At 37.7% G+C, this 21,577-nt stretch overlaps 1 protein-coding gene across 2 annotated transcripts; it reads left to right on the top strand.

Moving 5' to 3' along the window:
* Positions 1–585: 585 nt before the first annotated feature.
* Positions 586–5,933, top strand: LOC103411705 (uncharacterized). 2 transcript variants are annotated; one of them, XM_008350339.4, is made up of 6 exons: positions 586–1,058; positions 2,631–2,746; positions 3,088–3,234; positions 3,736–3,829; positions 3,911–4,246; positions 4,347–5,933. In XM_008350339.4, exons 2-6 carry the CDS (start codon positions 2,636–2,638, stop codon positions 5,642–5,644), a joined length of 1,986 nt encoding a protein of 661 aa, XP_008348561.1. In that variant the 5' UTR covers positions 586–1,058; positions 2,631–2,635; the 3' UTR covers positions 5,645–5,933. The 2 variants fall into 2 exon arrangements, with proteins under 2 accessions (XP_008348561.1, XP_008348562.1); XM_008350340.4 differs by lacking the exon at positions 2,631–2,746 and having other exon boundaries at positions 676–1,058.
* Positions 5,934–21,577: the final 15,644 nt, after the last annotated feature.

Genomic DNA, 21,577 nt, shown 5'->3' on the forward strand with positions numbered 1-21,577 from the left:
CGGAAAAAGTCAAACCGATACAAACTCCTCCTCGGCCCTTACACGCCTTAGAGCTCAGTTCTCAAACGGAGGTTGGTGACTGGTATTGTAATGGTGGTTCAATGGTAAGAGGGATCGTCGTAGTGATGAGGTGGTGTGGCAGTGTTACTGATGCACCCTCTTAGTGCAAGCAAATGAAGATGGAAGACTTTGAGATGAGAAAGTTTGGGAATGTAAAGAGTATGGTGATTTGTTGTCACTAGACTAAGTTTGGCCTATGATCTTGTGGCCACTTCAGTTGGAGATGGCATAAAATATGGCCTAACACTGTTTATTAAAATATAATTTTTTGAAGGGCTATAGAACTAAAAAGAGCCCTCCGATCCTTCTTCAATTGGAGATGGCTTAACCTTAAAATATAAAAAATGTCCATTCTCCAAAGAGGACAAAAGTGGAATTTCGAAGATATTAGGAGGGATAAGAAGGTCAAGACAAGTAATAGGGAAGATACATTGTCAATTACTTTTGCAGTTGAAACTGTTCTAGCAGAAGCACGTCTGACAAGTGACAGCTACTCCTTAAAACAGAAATCCAAGTGCAGAGAGAGAAACAAGAGAGAGAAAGAGAGAGATATATAGAGAGAGAAAATAAAGAAACAAAAGAGAGAAATAAGAGAGAGAAAGAGAGAAAGGAATCCGAACGCCCGAGAGAAAGATAGAGAGAGAAACTAGAAAGAGACATAAAGATAATAAAAATATCGGCAGAAAGAGAAAAGAGAGGATGAGTTAAAAATTAGGTTGTGGGAACAACTGGGTTTTGATCCGGTACGCGCCCTTCCTGCGCGTGCTACTCGCTACTCTCTCCCTCCCTCTCCTATCTCTCTGGGCAGAATTTTCTTTTCCGCCATCAGTCCTTTGACGACCGCAGCGTGATCCGATTCTCTCTCCTCTTTCTCCCTCTCTCTCCCAAGTTGAATCATGGCAGCGGTTTTGGATCACAGTCCCTTGGATATGTTGGAGAAAATGAGAATTTAGTGAAGGATAAGAAGAAGAAGAAGAAGCAGATATTTCTTCACCTTGGTACTCTCTCTCTCCTCTCTCTACATTTCCAAATTTTGCAGAAAGATGTGTTTTTGGAGATTGGGTTGCTATGTATAGAGAAATTGGTACATGGGATTTGTGTTGCTATGTATAGAGAAATTGGTACATGGGATTTGTGTTGCTTGAATTATATTGCAGTAGTTGGGTGTGGAATGTGTTGTCTGATTGTTGTTTCCTGGTTCTTTGTTGTTTGAGTTGTTAAAAAGTAATGATCTTTTGGGTTTTCAATTTTGGTTCAGGAGTTTGATGCATTAATAGCAATAGTACCTTTACTACGAATTAGTTTGGTTGCATAACAATTTCCATGGGCCATGTGAGTGGATTATCCACAAAACCATTTTCTGGATTTCCCCAAGTACCAGAAATGATAAAACATGATATTAACCTTTCTCACAACTAGGTTATCATCTCATCAAGAGTGATAACTTTGTCGACGTTGTGGTTGATGTGGGGAACGAATTCCAGACAATCGTAGAAGAGAATCAGATGGGTTACCACAGTTGCAACTAGGATGATAGAGGTCTCATTAATTGGTTACTCAGGTTCAATGGATGTTTATAGGCTCTTCCTTTTGTTTTACATTTTTTGAACTTATTTGTGGATAGGCTTATTAATTAATTTGCACCCTGGAACTGCCATTTAGTCTCATTTTACCCTTTTAAACTTGTTTTTTGTCACCTTGCCATCTGAAATTGCCATTTTCATCCATTCTGCCATTTTCATCCATTCTGTCAAGTAGACCTTACATTAAAGGGTAGTATGGACATTTCATTTGTTACGCAGGCAGAAATAACCCCATGCTTGGCAACAACTTGCGTAGAGATTTTGGGTGATCATCACATATTTACCAAGCGAAATGTGAATTGTGGCGAGAAAAGTTGGAGAAACAAATTAGGGTTATGTGAAAGAGGAGAAAGGAATTTAGGCATGTGAATCCAGTCCTTAAGTTCAGTCAACAACTAATGTCCATACAACCCTTTAATTTAAGGCCTATTTCATGGAATTGACAAAAATTTGGTGAACTGAGATTAAATGAGATGAAAATGGCAGTTTCGGGGGCAAAGTGAGGCAAAACAAGTTTTAGGGGGTAAAATTAGAAGGGGAAAATTAATTAATAAGCCTTAATTATAATTAGTTCAATCATGAAGAATTGCATTTGGATTGATTACGGTGACGTTACTTTTAATTGCGGTAAATTTAGTTGTTGGTCAAACCATGGAGGAAAGGAGAGGGAAGTATAGGTGGTGTAAAATAGATTATCACTAGAAAAAGTCGGTGGGGGTGAGATCATATAGCTAAAAAGTTAGTGAGAGAATACAACAGATATTTTTGCAAACTCTTCCTTCAAATGGCAAAGAACAAGATTTTAGTTGCCAATTTGAATACTTACTTAATAGTTTCTGTACAGTGATTTGTATAGAAACCACTTCTTATTACTTGCAATTAGACAGAGACTCGTAGGGACTAGGCATGAAGTACATTGTGGAAATTGTTTATAAATTCTGTCATGCTCAAAGATGCAAATCTGATTTGATGTAATTACATAAACAGAAAAAATGTTGATGCAAGGAGATCATGATCTGAATTCAGTGCAAGCATACACTGGTTCTCTAAACGACGTTTTGAGGAAGACTATGCTCAGCCAGGAGATTGTGTTTAAAAAGCAGGTATTAGGATACTCTAAATCATGGGATAAACGTTGAGTCATGCCCTGACATAATTTAGGACTACAGTTTTTTGTTCATCTGCATGATTGGTTATCGTATAAAAAAAGCTTTGCAATGGGAAAACCTTGTTGTCCATTGATGTTATGTAAGGCATGAGAAAAACCGAATTGTATCGTTTCCGCTTTTCTGCTTCATTTTGGAAGATTGTAAACTTTGGGTTTCACTCTAAAGTAGGCTTCACCGAAGTGGCCTTACATGTGTTTAAGATGCATATTGGGAAACATGTGAAAAAATAAGATAGATTCCACTGTATATAATTTTCGCTACTGATTTGCATACAGGTTCATCAACTCCATCATCTATATAGGATACAGAAGACGCTGATGCAAAACCTTGGCTGGATGGAGTTTGGTAGATACAATTACAGCATAGCTGGAGCTGAGTCGAATCTTTTACCTCTGAAAAATTATGCTAGAGATGAACCTATGGTAAGTGAATCTTTCACTTCCTACATGTTGTGAAGAATGGTTTGATGATAAAGAGGAGTGGAAGCAGCCACTGCTTGTGCTCCCATTTGGCCCTTGTTTGTTTTGTTGCAGCGTATTTGGCCTTTTCAAACTGACAGCAGTAGGTCTAATGAAGAATATTTGGACCGAAATTTGGTTTTGCCTATGTAACAAACTTATCATCTAACAGAAGACGTGACACAGAACCGAGCGCAATGGCGTTCTAGGATTCATATAGCCGACCCCACTGAGTGGGAAAAGGCTTTGTTGTTGTTGTTGTTGTATGTAACAAACTTATCAACTAATTTTGTCAAGATCTATCTGCATTTACTGTAGCCCGCGGTAGAGATAAATGAAACATCTAGTCTCTAGAGATGGGTCGATGACTAACCTAGTTTCATTTGTACTACTTATAATTTGTGGTTTTTTTGTGCTGAGCTGGTGCTTGTCTTTGAAGTTCACTTTACACAATTCAAATTTCAGGAATTGTTAGAAGGGTGCAAGGGTGTAGATGATAAGATCCAGCCGAGGACTCCTGAGCTTAAACTTCCCTCAGACCAATTTCTTAGCTATATTGGTAAGAATCTCCTGAAGGATCATAATATTGCTTGAAAGTAACTCTGGAACTTAGGTGATCTGTGTTGTGATAATTTCGCAGATCCAGCTGAGGTGAAGCTTTCCCTGAGCATTCAAGAGGACAGTAAGATAGAGGGAGGTACTATGAGGACTTGGTTTGATTTAGAAACTCATTCCGGCTCGCAACACGTGATTGATTTAGAAGAATCGATTGAAAGGACATCAAATGAGGGTTTGGAACAGTCACCTTCATTCAGCAGTACTGCTCCAATTACAAGCGTCGGGGGCACCCACAATTTAGAAGTTGCTGTCCTTTTTGATCCGATCATCTCAAGTAGTGTGAAGAAAAATCTATTGTTTCATGCTGCCGAGAGTTACCCTCATTTAGATGGCAGGGAGAGGAATCCTTTCAATCAAGGTACGGGTTCAGTCATCTGTGCACAACTGTTTACATGGCATTGAGTTTCTGAAATTTCAGTCTTGTCAAATTTTAAAATTTGTGTTGGTCTCTATTTCAGGATTAGAAAAGTGTTCCGGTGGCATTGCCATTAACAATTCTTCCACCAGGAGGGAGCTGTTCGGTTCATATGAAACAGGGGTTCTGGACCTCAACAAAATTCAGCATGATGATTCATCTTGTCTCTCAAATGATCGTACAGTAGCCCATCTTTCAACCGCTAGCTCGTCACATTTACACGGATTAGTTGGCAAGGTAGAGGAGGGCACTCATTGTTTCGGAACTGGGAAAAAGAAAAATAGTAATAGCTCAATTGAAAGTTCTGAAAGGTTTAAAAAATACAATGCTGGAAATTTCAAAGTTGATGGATCGTGCATAAGTGGAATGGTCAATGAAAGCTTGGAGGCTGCGTCTAGATCAAAGATAGACCTCTGTGAAGCAGTTGGTTTCCACAGTAGTGACCCCAGTAATGGAAACAATGGGTTCATCATGAAACTCTTAAACAGTCGAAGTAGTTCGTGTACTTCTGCTAAACAAGTGAATTGTGAGAACAACAAAATAGAAGACCCCTTATTTCCATCTACTGATAATTGTCAAAAAACTGATCGAGATGGGCATGGCAATATATCTTCTGCTTCATGTAAACCATGCTGCATTGCCGAAGATGATTCCAGCAGCGGAAAGACTATGCAGTCTGAGATTGAATACAGAAACTCAAATCCCCTTTCCGTTGATCAGTTTTCAGGAACACATGTAGGGTCTCAAGTTTCAGAAACCTTAATGTGTGAGCAGGAGCAAAGATCTTCTGACAACAATGAATTAAAACACAAAGACCTCAACAAGGGAGGAGATTCAGCTGAACTGGATGTTTTGATCAGAGCAGCAGCTGAAGCACTTGTCGGAATCTCATTGGAGAGTTCATCCTGTTATCAAGATTGCGCTCACGAAGTAGGAGGTTCAACAAAGATGGAAACGAGGGAGAGTGAACAACCGCAGTGTTCTTCTGATTCTTATGAGTTACTCACACTAAATCTAACAGGGAGCACTGAAGATAACTATTGCGTGTCATCAAAGCCTTCTGAAGTAAATTACAACGACAGTAAGGAATTTGGCATTAAGTTGAGAAGGGGGAGGAGAATGAAAGATTTTCAGAGGGACATTCTTCCTGGTCTGGCTTCTCTTTCCAGACACGAAATCCGTGAAGATATTACCATTATGGAGACAGTTTTAAGATCAAGGGAGTACAAAAAATTAAGAGGCAAGGTGGTTGATGGTCAGAGCTGGTGTACTCCTGTCAAGAACAAACGTTCGCGACTCAACTATGTTCCGCGGAGGAAAAGAAATTTACGAGAACCTTGAAGTTGAGAATGATTAGAGATTGTGGAAGTGCTATTTATACCAGTAGCTGCGTATAACCGTAATTTAATTTTTGGGCTTCAGAATCATTCAATTACCTTTCTGATTCATGTTCTGATCTCAGTATTGGTAGCCGGATAAGTGTTATTTCAGAAATTCAAAAATAATGGTTGAGAATTGTTATCATTTATTGGTGTGCCTTAGGGTGAATTATGAAAAATGTAGAATTTTTCCTGTCACATTCCTGCAATCTGAAATGAAATGAAAAGGTTTGTGCCGGATGAGTTCACCAGGATAATGTGTGCTAACTTTTCTGATTGAACCACAAAATTAACGTCTTCTTCATATAAAATACATTTTTACTAGGTCAAACGATGAATTTTGTTAGATTAGCCATCGACGAGATATTTTCAAGGTTTGAAAATACCATGTAATGAACAGACTTTGTAAGAAAAATAATAGTGAAATTGGGATTAATTTGTTCAAGTAGGGAATATGTAACATGTTCGAAATACATGTTTGTGCAACTTTTGTTCACTTCGATTTTTCGTTTGTTTTGTTTTAGCATTCAAGTTGGCCGAAGTTATAGTTGCATGCCTCGTCCGAAGCTTAACCAAACCAAATGAGGAGTTCTATGGACACAATAATTTGCGAAAATTCTATGATGTTTCAATATATGACATGAACTAGAGCAATGGATTCAATAAAAATCCCGTTATACTTGAGATCCCCACGATTTGATTATACACAATCCCAGGAAATTAATAAACTATCAAGTAAAGTGATGAGTGGAAGCAAAGCGACTGATTGCCACCCTTTGGGAGCAAGCATGCTTCAATCATGAACACATGAGGATAAAATGGCGAGGGTCCAACCAAGCCTTGATCAGTGAGAGAGACTGCTAGATATGTTGTTTGGTTGGCTGGTTAATTAGTTGGATTAGATTCATGGATAAGTGGAATAATGCTACATAAAAACCCAAGTCATCACTCAAGTCTTCTAATCCTTATGTTTCTTCTTCTTTACTTGTGCATGCCCCCACAATATTCTCATTGCATTAGACAGGACATCTCCTTCACTATTGATATGTTGGTAAATGTACAATATTGTACACGCAGCCACTGAATTGACATTAAAGACGTTTTTCTATTACCTTGAAGGTATTGCGAATTTGGTCTTCACTACAAATCCCAAGTGGATCCAACCCTTTGATCCTCAAAATGATGCTTGCCTTATTTGGTATGTTGACACTAGTTACTTATCAGACCCACACAAGGCATGTTCCCAAATGGTTATGTCTTTACTGTTAGGGAATACCAGTATATCTTGAAAGTCCACAATATAAACCTTAATTGCGAATTTTTCGAATCTTTCCAAGACTCACTGCACCTCATTACGCTACACGTTAGAGACATGATTGAGAGCTCTTATTTGAGCATATTTGAAGTACTTGCGGTTTTTTTATCCATCATTGATGATCCATGAAGAAAATACGCATGTATCGACCAGACTAAATACATGATACTTCAACAAAGACAACATTAAACATATTGCACCCCCATCATATCAGCAAAGCATTAGAAGATCGAAGTCAAGCAGATCTGATCCAAGATAACGTTGCTGACCTCTTCTCGAAGTCACTGCTGAGGTCAACATTCCAAAAACTTGTCTAAGGAATTGGTATGCGCAAACTATCTCATTTGCAATGCTTGTAGTTCTCATTTGGAATTTTTGTCCAACTCAGGGGGGAATATTCAAAAGTATACTCACTTGACCTTAACGTACTCTTTTTCCCTAAAATTAAGAGCATTTTTCCCCTTTGAATTTTTGCTACCTACTAAGGTTTTTAACAATGCACCCATCCTAAGCTAATCATACCCTTTTGTGCGCTTTACTTGTGTCCTGAAGGCGTTTAGTGTTGATTTAATGCAACTTCTCACATTTCTCTTTATATTATGGGTTTTATCCTACCTTAGGTTTTACCATAGTGAAATTTTGTGAGTTTTACTACCTATGCATTCTTCCGTTAATTTTTTAGACTCTCATTCACTCATCGTGCCAACTAGATAAGACGACTTCATCAATTGTTCTTGTTTCATCATTGAAGACCTGATGCAACATTTGTTTGGGTATTTATTACAAACTCAAGGGGAACTGTTGCAGTCCTAAATTAGTCAAGAATGTAGTTTTGTAAATCTTTATAGGATTCTATAATATCTTTTAGATAGTTTCTTAGTTATAATGTATTACTTAAAAGGTCAGGATTGTCAATTTCTTACTACTATAAATAAAGGTATGATGGGATGAAAACCCATCTCTAGAGAATCCCCAAATTCTCTTTTCTCTCCGTCGGCCGCCTGCCCTTTCCTTTTTTTCCCTCAGTAAAATTAGGCCTACAACTAGGACTATAATTCTCTCCCCTTCTCTTTCCATCCCCTTCCATCCCCTTCCATCCCCTCCTCTCACATTCTCTTATTTTGTTTTTCTCTTACTATAAAAAATTAATATAAGATGTTGACGTAGCTTAACGGTAACCGTTCAAATAGGAGAGGATGGAAAATGAGGGAAAAAAAGAGGGAAGAGAATCCTACTCCCTACAACAATGACATTATATTACAATTATGTGCCTCGCTGTCAAGCTGACGCTCGATTTGGTACAGCCATATCTCTCACAAATCTTTTGCAAACAATCCTAGAGACCCACCAATTTGTCAGAAGTAATTTCTAGCCTGGATATACCTACCATCTTGGAATCATTGAAGATAAACACACGCTAGAGAAACATTAGAAGTTCTCACGGGCTTGACACTTGAGATATGTAAATAAAATTCTGTCCGAGGCATAAAACAAAACCATTATTTATTCAAGCGTACCAAACACCATGTAATGATTTTCATATAGTTTACAAATATGGTATAAATAAAATGAAAACTAATTAAAATGACTTGAAAACTTTGAGTTTTAATGATAATGACAAAATAAAGGGTAAAATTATCAGGTTTGACTTTTTTTGTGAAAAAATGTGGTTTTTCGTTAAAGTGAATAGTACCGCGAATTTTTTGTTAAAACTCCTATAAATAAATGGTCTCCCTTGCATTATCCTTTTTCTTTTAACAATTGAATCAATGTATATTAGAATTTTCACTTAAAGACAATAATATTCAATAATAGTATCCCTTTTTTTTTGTTTGTAATAGTGTCCCCTTCTATAGAAGCGATATTGGAGGATGAGGGAATCCGAACTTTCCTCTTGTATCGTCAAAACGTCCCTTTTTGCTCCATTTTCGTATTGTCCCACTTTACATTATTCATGAGACCTTAGGCAAAGGAGTGAATGTTTTCAACCATATGAGTTATAAATTATTTGTCATTTTAGTGCCCTGTTGAGTTTATCTAGTAGAAAAAAGCTCATCTATCACTGTCGATGCCCGTGATAGATTGCAATCCACCATGAACAATGTGCAATTTAGTAATCTGGATGTGATAGAGAAAGTCACAGATTCTACTATGGACTGTCTCCTTGAGAGAAGAACAAAAAAATCATCTTTCATTGAACATTTATAAAACATTCTATTCCTTACTCACTTGGACTTTTCATATATCTAATTATGGCTTTTTCTCTTTTCTACAAGTTGCATTCGTTTACACTTTCTCGACATTGGATACTCCTTTCTGAAGGATGTAGGATTTTAATCTTTCATTTCAATAGTGTATATCCTTATAGAAATATATATCGAAGAATGAATCATTAAGGTACTTTGAGAAAAACGATGTATTACTTATTTTTTTTCATCAAAAATGTGCTCCAACCAATGCTTATATTGAATGATGGGTGTAGATTGATGCATGAATGGGGTGATGAGTGCTAGCAGAAGAAGGTGTGGTATAAAGTTGGGCACCATGCTATGTTATTTATTCTCAACCATTGGTGATGCCTAATTTGCTCAAGTGGGAGGGCCCGATATCATAGTCTTTGACATCCATAATAAGCATAAGCAGCATGAAAATCCATCGAATTATGGTCGATGTAGAAAAACAAGTTTGAAGGTTATTGCAGTCAATCGTTTTACATGATTTGTCCCCTTGAGACTGCATCTACATGCTCCCCTTTTCTTCTCGATTATTCTTACCAAAAGCAGAATTTATGATTACTTAGTCTTGGATAAATGTATAGAACGAGATTGATGTCGACATAAGTTGATGGTTTTATATTTTTTATGTGATTCGACAAGACCTCTATTTTGGTCCTCACTAGAATGTTATCAATTTGACGGTGTTCTAATGAGAGCGAAGTGGAAGATATGTATATACTTGGACGGACAAAAATATTGAGATCAATGTTACTAAAACCTCAACTATCAAAAAGTAGGTCAATAATGTATATATGCTTAAACAATATGTCATAATATATCTTCCACGATAAGATCAATTTGGTAAAATCTACGTCTAAAGAGAAAATTTTCTCTTTTACATTAAGCAAACAAATGTGCACATATGCATTCAACAAGCTAAAAGTTACTCAAGGTGTTGTATACTTAATTAGCTGTCCATTCTAGGTAACTCATGTATACAAGTATACTCCTATATTAATTTGTTTAGTTAATATGATAAATTGTTGTATGAGAAAATTGATCAACCATCTAGTACAAGCTAGCAATTTCTAAAAACAATCATTTTTCAATAGACGTGAAGAAGAATCTTTGGTTTCAATCTTCCATCATTTTGGTAGAAAAACTTGTCCTCATAAAAAGTGAATAGTATGTCCCTCAAATGTTTTTGGCCAAAAAGGAAGCACATTTGTCACCATAATTATTTCTCTTTTTAGCCAATCCGCTTCCTTTCTCCTCGCCATCATAGCCATCATAGACAAGAGGACTATAAGAATATATATGTATGTATAATATAGCTAGGTCACACGTCCTATGAAACTGATGGAGTTGAAACCACCAGAACCATTGATTTACGAATATAAAGAAAAACCTGTGAGATGTAAGTTTTATATGTCCAACTTTGGTTATAGAAAGTCTCTTGAAAATTTTGAGTGAGAACTTCTACGTCAGTTATGTTTGTTTTTTTTAATTTTTTTTGTGCATGTTAATCTTTAAATTTGTCCAAAACGTCCTCATTTTGGGGCTCAAGGGTTAAGCATATTGGACCCCTAATTCCAATATTAATTTGATCCACATACGTGGTGCAATTTGGATTTCGTAGGCACATTGGATTTTTCATAAGAACTCGGCGTTTCTAATCCTCAGGACCACTAACGTTGTTGTAACTCAGTATCTACAGACATTCAAACAGTGGGACATATATATTTAACTAATAAATGGCATAGCTCCATAACCATGCATGGCAGCAAAAATGTGAATGCGAGTGTAGGGTTGCTTGCACAATATGATGAAATGTTGAAACATGGGCGCAGAAATCTCTCCAGTGGATTAATATAACAGTATACATACTGCATAGTTAAAACTTTCAGAGGTAGCATGTTAGAGAGTTAATTTGACAGTTCCACAAGTTGAAAATCAAAGTGTGCAACGAACGAGATTAAAAAAATAATAGGAATATTATTAAATAAACGAGAATGCCGGAACGGCTACAAAACCATAAGAGGCTATATTATGACTAGTTTATTCTCAACTGAATAACAAGTATGTTATTTATAATAAACTAACATTAATCCTAAAAGACAAGAAATCAAAACCCTAATTCGGATGGGCTAGGCCCATATACTAACTAACAAGCAAACTCAAATAATCATAATATGCTAATATTTTCCAACACCACAAACACTTTAAACTAATTAAAACGGTTTTATAAACTATTATTAGTATTACAATTTAGTAATATTTTTCAACAATTAAAGTGGCAAATCTTAAAATTTAACAATATTTTACTTCACCAACAAATATTAAGTTCAATTCTCATAATAAACGAGAATTCGATACCTAGTAAAATACAATATCTTATTGCATCAATATAGCTGTTGATGATCACACAATATTTAACATCACCGTGCAAATGTCAAAGTTTAATGCAGATTGCAGAACGACGGGTCCGATGCTCTATGAGTATTATTCATATTTGTCTAAAAACAAAGTGAACAAATGCAGTTTTACTACAGTATTAATAGAAACCTCATAATATTAATGCACAAGTAAGAATACAAATAAGCTAAAGCAATGCTGACAGCATTTATTTTGTTTTACGCCTAAACCCTTGCCAAAGTTCCCAGTTGGTGCTGCGCATTGAACTGCATCGATAGGTGATCGAGTGCCAACAGGATCCTCTCCGGATCCTTTTGATGAAGATTTTAGAAATCTGTAAATCGTGTTTGTTCATCGTACATCGTATGGTCAATTTTTTATCAAATACTGTTTATATTTAATTAAACACGATTCATGAACTCTTAGAATCCTCACAAAATGAATCCGGCGAAGATCCGAATTCTATTGAATGGGGAGAACATGGAGAATGTGTGGACAACAAGATCTTTGGGCTATCTTCCAAAAAGATCTCCCATTTATGTACCTACCAAACAGAACCTCTTTGTGCTGCCTTTTGGTTCATAGGTTAGCCCTACCCTACTTCCCCACTGCCCCATACTGACTTACCTCTATCGTCCGAGAGAGTAATGGCTCATTTTGTTGTGAGTGAGTTGCAGTATGCGAAATCCTTTGTTCGAAACTTGTTTCTTATGGTTCTTCACGTTAAATTATTGATTAGGAAACACTTACACTTAACAAGTTGTTGTAACTGCTATATTTATGCATGTAAATTATGTAATGAGTGTCGTGAATTCACGGTACTCTAATGAATGTAAGTTTTTCTCTGCATGATAAATAGTACAATTATTATAGGAAACTTGATTTTATCATTAGTTCGCTCACACACTGTAACATCTTACATCGCTCAGGGGAGTGGATCCTCTAACCCTTATACGTAAATTTCCATCTCTACCTTGCACGAGGTCTTTTGGGAGCTCATTGGCTTCAGGTTCCATCGAAACTCCAAAGTTAAGTAAGTTCGCACAAGAGCAATCCCATAATGGGTGACCCATTGAGAAGTTCTCATGTGAGTTCCTAGAAACAAAACAGTGAGGGCGTGGTCGAGGCCCAAAGCGAACAATATCGTGCTACGATGGAGTTAAGCACGGGATGTGGTGGAGTCCGGGTCGGGATGTGACAATTTGGTATCAAAGCATAAGTTGGGCAATATTGCATCCATCACACGCGTGATGAAAGCGTTCTAGGTCCTTGAGCCTAATTTTCGAATCTTGCCACCTCGTCGACTACAAAAAATGTGTTAGCTTTTCCTAAGTTTTAGGCAATTTTGTCGACTTGTCGACATTTTAGAAGATTACTTTGGTGAATGCTTTTAGATTTAAAGCAAAGAACTTCCTCGCCAAGGAAAGATGTAGATTTGAGACTAGTTGATGGCCCTAAAACAGAGTTAATGTATCAATAACAGTGTATCACCAAGGATCTATAAATCAATTCCATCTCTATTCTTTGGCCATCATTATTAAACCTTTTGAGATTGGAAATCAAAAATAATTTTGATTCCTTGGCAGCATCCGTTAGTATATTATCTATCAGAATTCTTACAAAGTTCACTTCGTCAAAATTTCTAGAAATGTCTCATGTGACAATGTGGTGCTAAAAGGTAGCACTTGAAGTAAGAATGTCAGGGAGACAATCATTTTTGGTCCCTGATAGCACTAATCTTTCCAAATGCGTTAGTGATCATTCTGGATCTTCAGGAGGAAGATCGACTTCTGTTTAAGCCCGTCCTAAGGTAAATTGTTAGGAAATTCTTTCTCTAGCCATAGGACATTCCAGCCAAAGCTAGTTTTCGAGTTTTCTTTTGGTGTTGTACTCGTTATTTCGATGAGTATAGGCACAGGTGTACGAGTTGTTACACCTAGAATTAATGAACCGCCTCACATAACCAATTCCTTACCAATCGTTCAAAACCTTTCACCCGAACGGGTTCTAATCTGTAATCAGTCTATGGTGGTGCTACTGATTGGTGACACTATCCGATATCCATAAGTTGTTAACCAATATTCAGGCGGTATGATTTTTGATACCGGACACATGCTAATATTTGGAAGTGATACCCTTATGCCAAGACGTCAACTTACAGTGTCAGGGTAGTGAACAAATTTAAAATTATCATATATGCGTTAATTAGCGGCGTCACTGATATGTTGATTAACAGTGACTACTTGAGCCGGAGAAATTAAATCGTGGAACCTTAGTAGCAGATCTTGTATTAAAATAGTAAATTCACGGTTAGGTTAACCATGTTACTTATTTAGGTAATTGAAATTTCTTTGACTAGCCACCTTTCGATCACTTTCACAAGGGGACAGTAGAATCGAACTATGAAATGACATCTCACTACTAGAATGTTTTGAGTGTTGAGAAGACTGTGAAGACATTTTAGTTCGTGCCATAGAGTTGGTTAGTAACTTAGCATGTTTCGAGGAGGTATACCTTTCACATCTTTTCTTAAAATTCTACTTGGGATGCCACCGAATGCGAAAAGTAGAATACATCAATGATTCACCTTGTTATCACCACATTTATTCTCCCTATTCCTTATCGAACAACTCCTACATCAATTGTCCTTGTGACTTTTCGAATGGGTCCTACTTTATTGAGAGAACTTAGTCATTGAAGCTTACTGATTAGAGAATTACACAACCAAACACCTTATCTAGGGAACTTCAAATTTATTCGCGAAGGCGTAAGATTTAACCCTAGGTTTGTGCCTAGACTTTAGCAACTTGATCGGGTGATGATTAAAAAAAAATCGTGCAAACCCTACTTTGAACTGATGGTTTAGTCGACCAACCTTGGTAACCCGAGTTTTCCACCATGGTCCGACGAATTCTTAGTGGTCTTATCGATGATCTTCTTATCTACTTTGACTGTGAGACCGAATTCTCTAAACTCTGTTTGTCAGCTTTGTACCAGATTCCTAGATTGTAAACTTCGATTAAATTGATACTCATCTTGGAAGACGTGATCTCGGTGGATGAGATTCTTTTCTTTTCCCAAAAAGAGCTTGTAGTGGAAGAATGTTGACATTCTCATAAGGTGTTGTGAATTTGAGATATCCTTGGTCCTGTCGATTTATCAACAATTTGTTGGTGATTTTTCACCTATAGTATCCTTCCTCACTTTTTGGTCGAGAAAAGTTAGTTTAGTTTGGAAACTTGGAAATGAATAAAGTTTCTGACAACCGAACTGTTGTCTCATTTCACCATCGCTTTACACTCTTTGATGATGTTGATCTTTTGGAGATTCATGACGACATATCCTTGGATGTTTCAGCTGTGTAGAGGTAGCATGACGGAGTATCACTTATATTTCCAATGTGTAGAACTGTTTAGAATGAGCCATCTTATCTATGACTTAGAGTCAACATTTACCATCTTTGCTTGAAAATCGAATGACATTTCTCCGTTGATAACGTGTCCAAAATCTGTATCAACCTTAGAACTTTTTAAGTACACTTACTTGTGGAATGAGCTAAGTTTTTTACAGCGGTAGTAGAAAGACTAAATCAACATTTACGGGTGCATTATCGTGTATCAGTCCGGTTGTACAAAAGGACATATCTACCCTTGAACACTTTCAGCTTATTTTATTATATTTCAATTGGAAAATACGAGTATCGATATGGCATTATCTTTAACCCATCATGAAATAGTTCAAATGGTTGTAATCACTTTTGGTGTATGATTGGAGTTGGGGAAGTATCATTATACACTCTCGGTACGAGGTATTTTATACATGTAGAGAATGTGGAAATCAATAATCATGATACTAAACTAATGCTACACTTATGTGGTGTTTCAATTGGTGGTAGCTTTATGCAAGTGGAAGGCAGTGTTTTTCTAGCTCCAATGCTTAAAGTCGGTAATGGTGACAATTTCTTTCCTTAAACTAGGCGCTGGAATTTCAACAACAAGACACTTGTGAAACAAACTAAGATAGAAAAGTGAGTTGTTATTAAATTCTCTGCACCCTGTGATCTAAAAGCCTTTGTTCGTGATCTAATCAAATGTGGAGATATAAGAAGATTTAAAATTCAGGCTTCACTTGATGTGTTTGAAGAGAATTCTCAATCTAGGTGCGCCCCGCCTTAGGTTAGAGTAGAAATGATGATTGAGGAAATAAAGTCCAAACTTCCTGGACAACCACAGTTTCTTCTCTGTTTGCTTTTAGAGGATGATCATTATGATAGAGCTATTTCTAGACTTCTGTGCTAGTTTAGGCAAATAGAAACCAGATCAGATTATCATCTTGACGTACTTATATTTCACTGAGCTACGCATATCACTTCTAAGTCTTTGGAAGTCTTTTTGGAGGTTATGAGTACTAGATTTTGTTTAGTATTACTTTTCCACCCTTAGATTAACTATTAGTCTGAACGAGCTATTTGGACCTTAGTGGACATGTTGCATTTTGTTCGTCCCACAGGTAGTATAATTGTAACATACCACTATCTCTCTTTTGTTGCTTGTAACTACAGCTAAAATTTTGGTTTAGCTATGGTGCCATTGGAACTGACATATAGAGATTTTACGCTCAGTACGTGATTGGCAGACACTTAATCTTGTTAGAACTATGTGTAATTGTGGTTACATTCCAAGATATGAGCATGGCATCATTCGATATGGTATAAATATTTATGCATAGAATGTGATTTACAGAAGAGTATTGTGATCAGGTATTTGAATAATCAAGATTGTGTCATGGAGATTTTATGAATTTGACGAAGTTGCCTAAGGAGATAGTGCGTGAGCACGATCATGACTTTGTTCAGGCGATATAGGTGTATTTCCCAATAAGGGGCAAGATGGTAAAATTGCACCATCGGGAATTCATTACTTGCTTGTCGAGACGACAGTGAGTTATTGGTATTGTGGGCTGTAGATTGTAATATCAATAACTTATTATGGGTTCGTTAAGCAAGTGCACAACTAGGTCCGTTTACGAGAGCATAGATGAAATCTTTCTATGTTCAATTTTTGATTTCAATACAATTACTTTAACTTTATGTTATTATTTATTTATAAGTAATTTGACATTATGTTTTTTTTTTTCATATATATTTTTGACCGGATGTTTTTGTAAAGGATTTTATATTGAAGTATTGTACTGAAGGAGAAGGAAAGTTTGAGTTTGGAGGCATGAAAGAGGAATCACTACACTATGATCGCGAGGGAATAGCATTCTCTTTTATGCAGCCACTCTAACTTGATATCTCCTTTACGTATTTATTTTCTACTGTCTTTTCACTACTTTTGTCTAGCAAATGATTTTAAATTTCTGGGACGAAATTTTTTTAAGGTGTGTAGATTGTAACGACCCGTCCCTACAAATTAGAGTTTTTAAAATTTTAATAAGTGAATTTACGAAAATGCCCTTCGAGGCAAATACGTTGACTTTTGTTGACCACCTATTCATGACATGTAAAATCTGTTTTCTTGGCGTATACTCGTAGTATTCATCGCTACGGACGCGTGGGCGCAACCAGAATCGAATTTGGAGCTATAACAAAAAAGTTATTAACGTTTAAAGTCGAGGACAAAATGGTAAATTAATTATTTTGTGGAAGGCTCCAGATTTTTGGATAAAAAATCTGGTGATGCCACATGTGTGGCCAAGATGGAAAGCAAAGAAGAGAAAGGAGAGGAGGGGTAGGTCACGACCCAATCAGAAAGGAGAGCAAGAAGGGGAAAGGAAGGAACTTAAAACCCTCATCTTTCTGGACCTGTGTGCCATCACACGCCCAACTCGTTCGGCCGGGGTAATTTCGGCCAATTTCCACAATCTTTCTGACGAAACACACCCATCCATCACTTGCAACCATAACCTCCCCTCTACCAATTACACCCCAAATTTGAGAGAATTTGGTCTTGAAAATGTGAAAACCCGCACGGTGTGTGCGGCGGGTTCGAGTATAAATTCCTCAAATCCTAAAATGTTTTCCTCTAATTACCACCATTAATAGACTCCCCTCAACCCTAGGAACAAAGCCCAAGCAATGGTTTAGGCGTCGGAACTTGTTTGGAGTTGAATCAAGAAACACCCTCTATAGGGTTTCCGACGGGTTTTAGAGAAATTGGAGCTCTTCCCGGCCTAATTGGCCTTGGTCATAGGTATGGCAGTTACTCTAATCATTGAGATCTTCATTCCTGTAAATTGTGGTAATTTTTGGAATAGTTAGATTTTTTCGGCGAGTCGGGGCGGCCGACAGCCACCCACGGCGGCGCATGAGGCAGCACGTGGTCAGGGGGCCGTCGATGCTATTCTTAGGCTAAATTAGATGCCTTGAGTTCAGTTCTGGTAATCGTATAACGTAGGTTGATTGTTGGAACCTAAATTCTCTAAGATACGTTAATAGGTCAATATCTGTATTGACGATCCGACCGTTAGATCGTCACCAAACTTTAATATGTTATAGTACGTAATATTTGAGGAATGTTGGAACTTACAGATCGGGAATCCGACTTACGGATCTTCCCGAATTGGATTTGTAAGTTCATAAAATAAAACGTCGACAGCCATTTGGTTTTGGCAATTGGCAGAAATCCGACTGTTGGATCGTTCCAAAACTTTAGGATGTTGTTCTAGAAGCATAATGTGGAACTTTGGAAATATCAAATCAGTAATCCATGATGTGGATCTTCCGGATCGAATTACGTAGGGATGTGTTTTATATAAATTATGTAATCTATTGATAAGATTTCTGAGACATGATTTGATAATTGTTCTAGGTGCCGATCGATGTGTGTATTAGGGAGTTGTAGCACGGAATCCAGGTGAATGGGCTTTTGTTTTCTATATATATGTATATATGTTTTACGGTTCCCAAAAACAGTTTTTAAATGAATTTACGATTTAAATGCCATGTCAAGGTTGCATTATATTTTAGTATTTGCATTAGAATAGTTTTGCATACTACTAAATGATGCTGCAAAGGTCCAGGTAAGCTTCAGGTGAGTATATTATGATAATGGTGATTGCATTGTGTATGGTTATACATAGATGCATTTAGAGGTCATTATCCTGCACCCCGGTGTTAGTGCTCCCGCCCGTGGCCAGGGCACAGTCCTTCACATGATGTTTACCTCCCGCACCGTACGCTCACCTTGGATCCAAGTTTGGTGCATAGCCCTATCGTACAGACTGCAATAGGTGGTTCTGACTTGTAGGTGACCCGCAATTATTCGCACAACCTTCACGTGATCGTAGCACTTGAGCGTACTTATATACACCCAGCCCTGTCGTACAGACCACATTAGGTGGTTCCTACTCATGTGCAGGAAATTGGTTTATGAGCTATAGATTCAGCCATACAGGTCACGTTATATACTCCGGCTGACATATCATTTTACATTGAGTCATTTCACCTGGCTTGCATATATATTACTGAGATGCTTGACATGGCATATACTTGGTTTTCACTGCTTTTGAGCATAATTTCTATATACGTACGTATTGTTATTTTTTGGGAAATTATACGGGTTTTCCTGTGAGGGGTTATTATGTTTAGAAAAAGAAATGCGTTTTCAAAAGATTTGTTTTTGCCCACTCACGTTTTCTGTTTTGCGCCCTTCTAGGTTTTAGCTACTGAACGTTCGTATCAACGAGGATCCTTGACAAATCTTAGAATAGGTGGCTACCTCTGCGGGTATGATCTTTACCCACATTACTGTACTTTACTTATGCTCTGACGTCGCTTGTGAAATGGGTTCATTCCCCTCACAACGCACTTTCGTCTTTCGACACTCTTAAGTTGAAATTTATTCATATTTTCCACATCACTATACTTTATGGCTTCGTCATCTTCCAGGTGTCGGCCAACACAGCTCGATTCGGAGTCCTAGCGAACATTTTGGGTCGGGGTATGTCAGTTTGGTATCAGAGCCAATCCCTGGTCAGAAGTGTGCCAACGAGGACGTTGGTGCCTTAAGGGGGTGGATTGTAACATCCCACATCGCTAGGGGAGTGGATCCTCTAAGCCTTATATGTATATTCCCATCTCTACCTAGCACGAGGCCTTTTGGGAGTTCACTGGCTTCGGGTTCCATCGGAACTCCGAAGTTAAGCGAGTTCGTGCGAGAGCAATCCCATGATAGGTGATCCAGTAGGAAGTTCTCGTGTGAGTTCCCTGAAACAAAACCGTGAGGGCGTGGTCGGGGCTTAAAGTGGACAATATCGTGCTATGGTGGAGTTGAGCCCGGGATGTGGTGAGGCCCGGGTCGGGATGTGACACACACCATATGTATAAAATATGATGGAATTTAAGTAACGGATTATATAAAATATGTTTGTATATTCTCTTTTGTATATACAATTTGGTCTTATAAAAATTACCTTTCCAAAAAATTTGTCAAATAAAAAATAGTTCATTTAATTCGTGTTAAAAAAAAAGGGAAGTGTTATTAGCACTTCAAAAATCTCATTCTACACTCCTCATAAGTGTATTTTTCTTTCCTAATATAGAAAGTTTGGAGTGTAGAATGAGATTTTTGGAGTGCTAATAACAATTCCCAAAAAAAAAATGTAGTACAAAAATAGGATATGTATTGAGTTTTTATGGGAAATATCCTTGGTTGTCACCTAGAAAATGAAAAGCGTTAAAAGGTCACTCAAACAATGGACAATTTCAATCATGAGACGACATCACAAGATGTAAAAGAAGATATATGTCTCGCATTTATCTTGTAGGATAATCTAAAAAAACCATTTGAAGAAAGAAACTAAAGTAGGAAAGCAGGATATAACTAGATTACAACAACAACAACAACAACAACAAAGCCTTTTCCCACTAAGTGGGGTCGGCTATATGAATCCTAGAACGCCATTGCGCTCGGTTTTGTGTCATGTCCTCCGTTAGATCCAAGTAATCAAGTCTTTTCTTAGGGTCTCTTCCAAAGTTTTCCTAGGTCTTCCTCTACCCCTTCGGCCCTGAACTTCTGTCCCGTAGTCACATTTTCGAACCGGAGCGTCAGTAGGCCTTCTTTGCACATGTCCAAACCACAGGAACCGATTTTCTCTCATATTTCCTTCAATTTTGGCTACTCCTACTTTACCTTGGATATCCTCATTCCCAATCTTATCCTTTCTCGTGTGCCCATCCATCCCACGAAGCATCCTCATCTCCGCTACACCCATTTTGTGTACGTGTTGATGCTTCACCGCTCAACATTCTGTGCCATACAACATCGTTGGCCTTATTGCCGTCCTATAAAATTTTCCCTTGAGCTTCAGTGGCCTACGACGATCACACAACACGCCGGATACACTCTTACACTTCATCCATCCAACTTGTATTCTATGGTTGAGATCTCCATCTAATTCTCCGTTCTCTTGCAAGATAGATCCTAGGTAGCGAAAACGGTCACTTTTTGTGATCTTCGCTAGATTGCTCCGGTCATTAGTGTGGATAAGTATATAAATGGATAGAGATAGGAAAGCAAACACAAGATGTACGTGATTCACCCAGATTGGCTACGTCCACGGAATAGAGGAGTTCTCATTAATTGTGAAGGGTTTACACAAGTACATAGGTTCAAGCTCTCCTTTAGGAAGTACAAGTGAATGATTTAGTACAAATGACATTAGGAAATATTGTGGAAGAATGATCTCGTAACCACGAAACTTCTAAGTCCCGGAGTGTGGTATCGGCTTGACTTTCCTTATCTGTCTCATAGGTAGATGTGGAATCTTCTCTGGAAGTACTCTTCCTCCATCCAGGGGTGGTATCTGTAACTGGTGGAGATGCACAAGGTAATGTATCAATGTCACTTGAAGCTTACTTGTAGTTTCAGGCTTGGTCAAGCGCGATACAAACCATGTAGTAGGAGTCCCCCAAGTCGCCGAGCTAGGGGATCTGCTGAAAGAGGTA

The sequence above is a fragment of the Malus domestica genome, chromosome 04 (genome assembly GCF_042453785.1).
Source record: "Malus domestica chromosome 04, GDT2T_hap1".
Classification (NCBI taxonomy): Eukaryota; Viridiplantae; Streptophyta; class Magnoliopsida; order Rosales; family Rosaceae; genus Malus; species Malus domestica.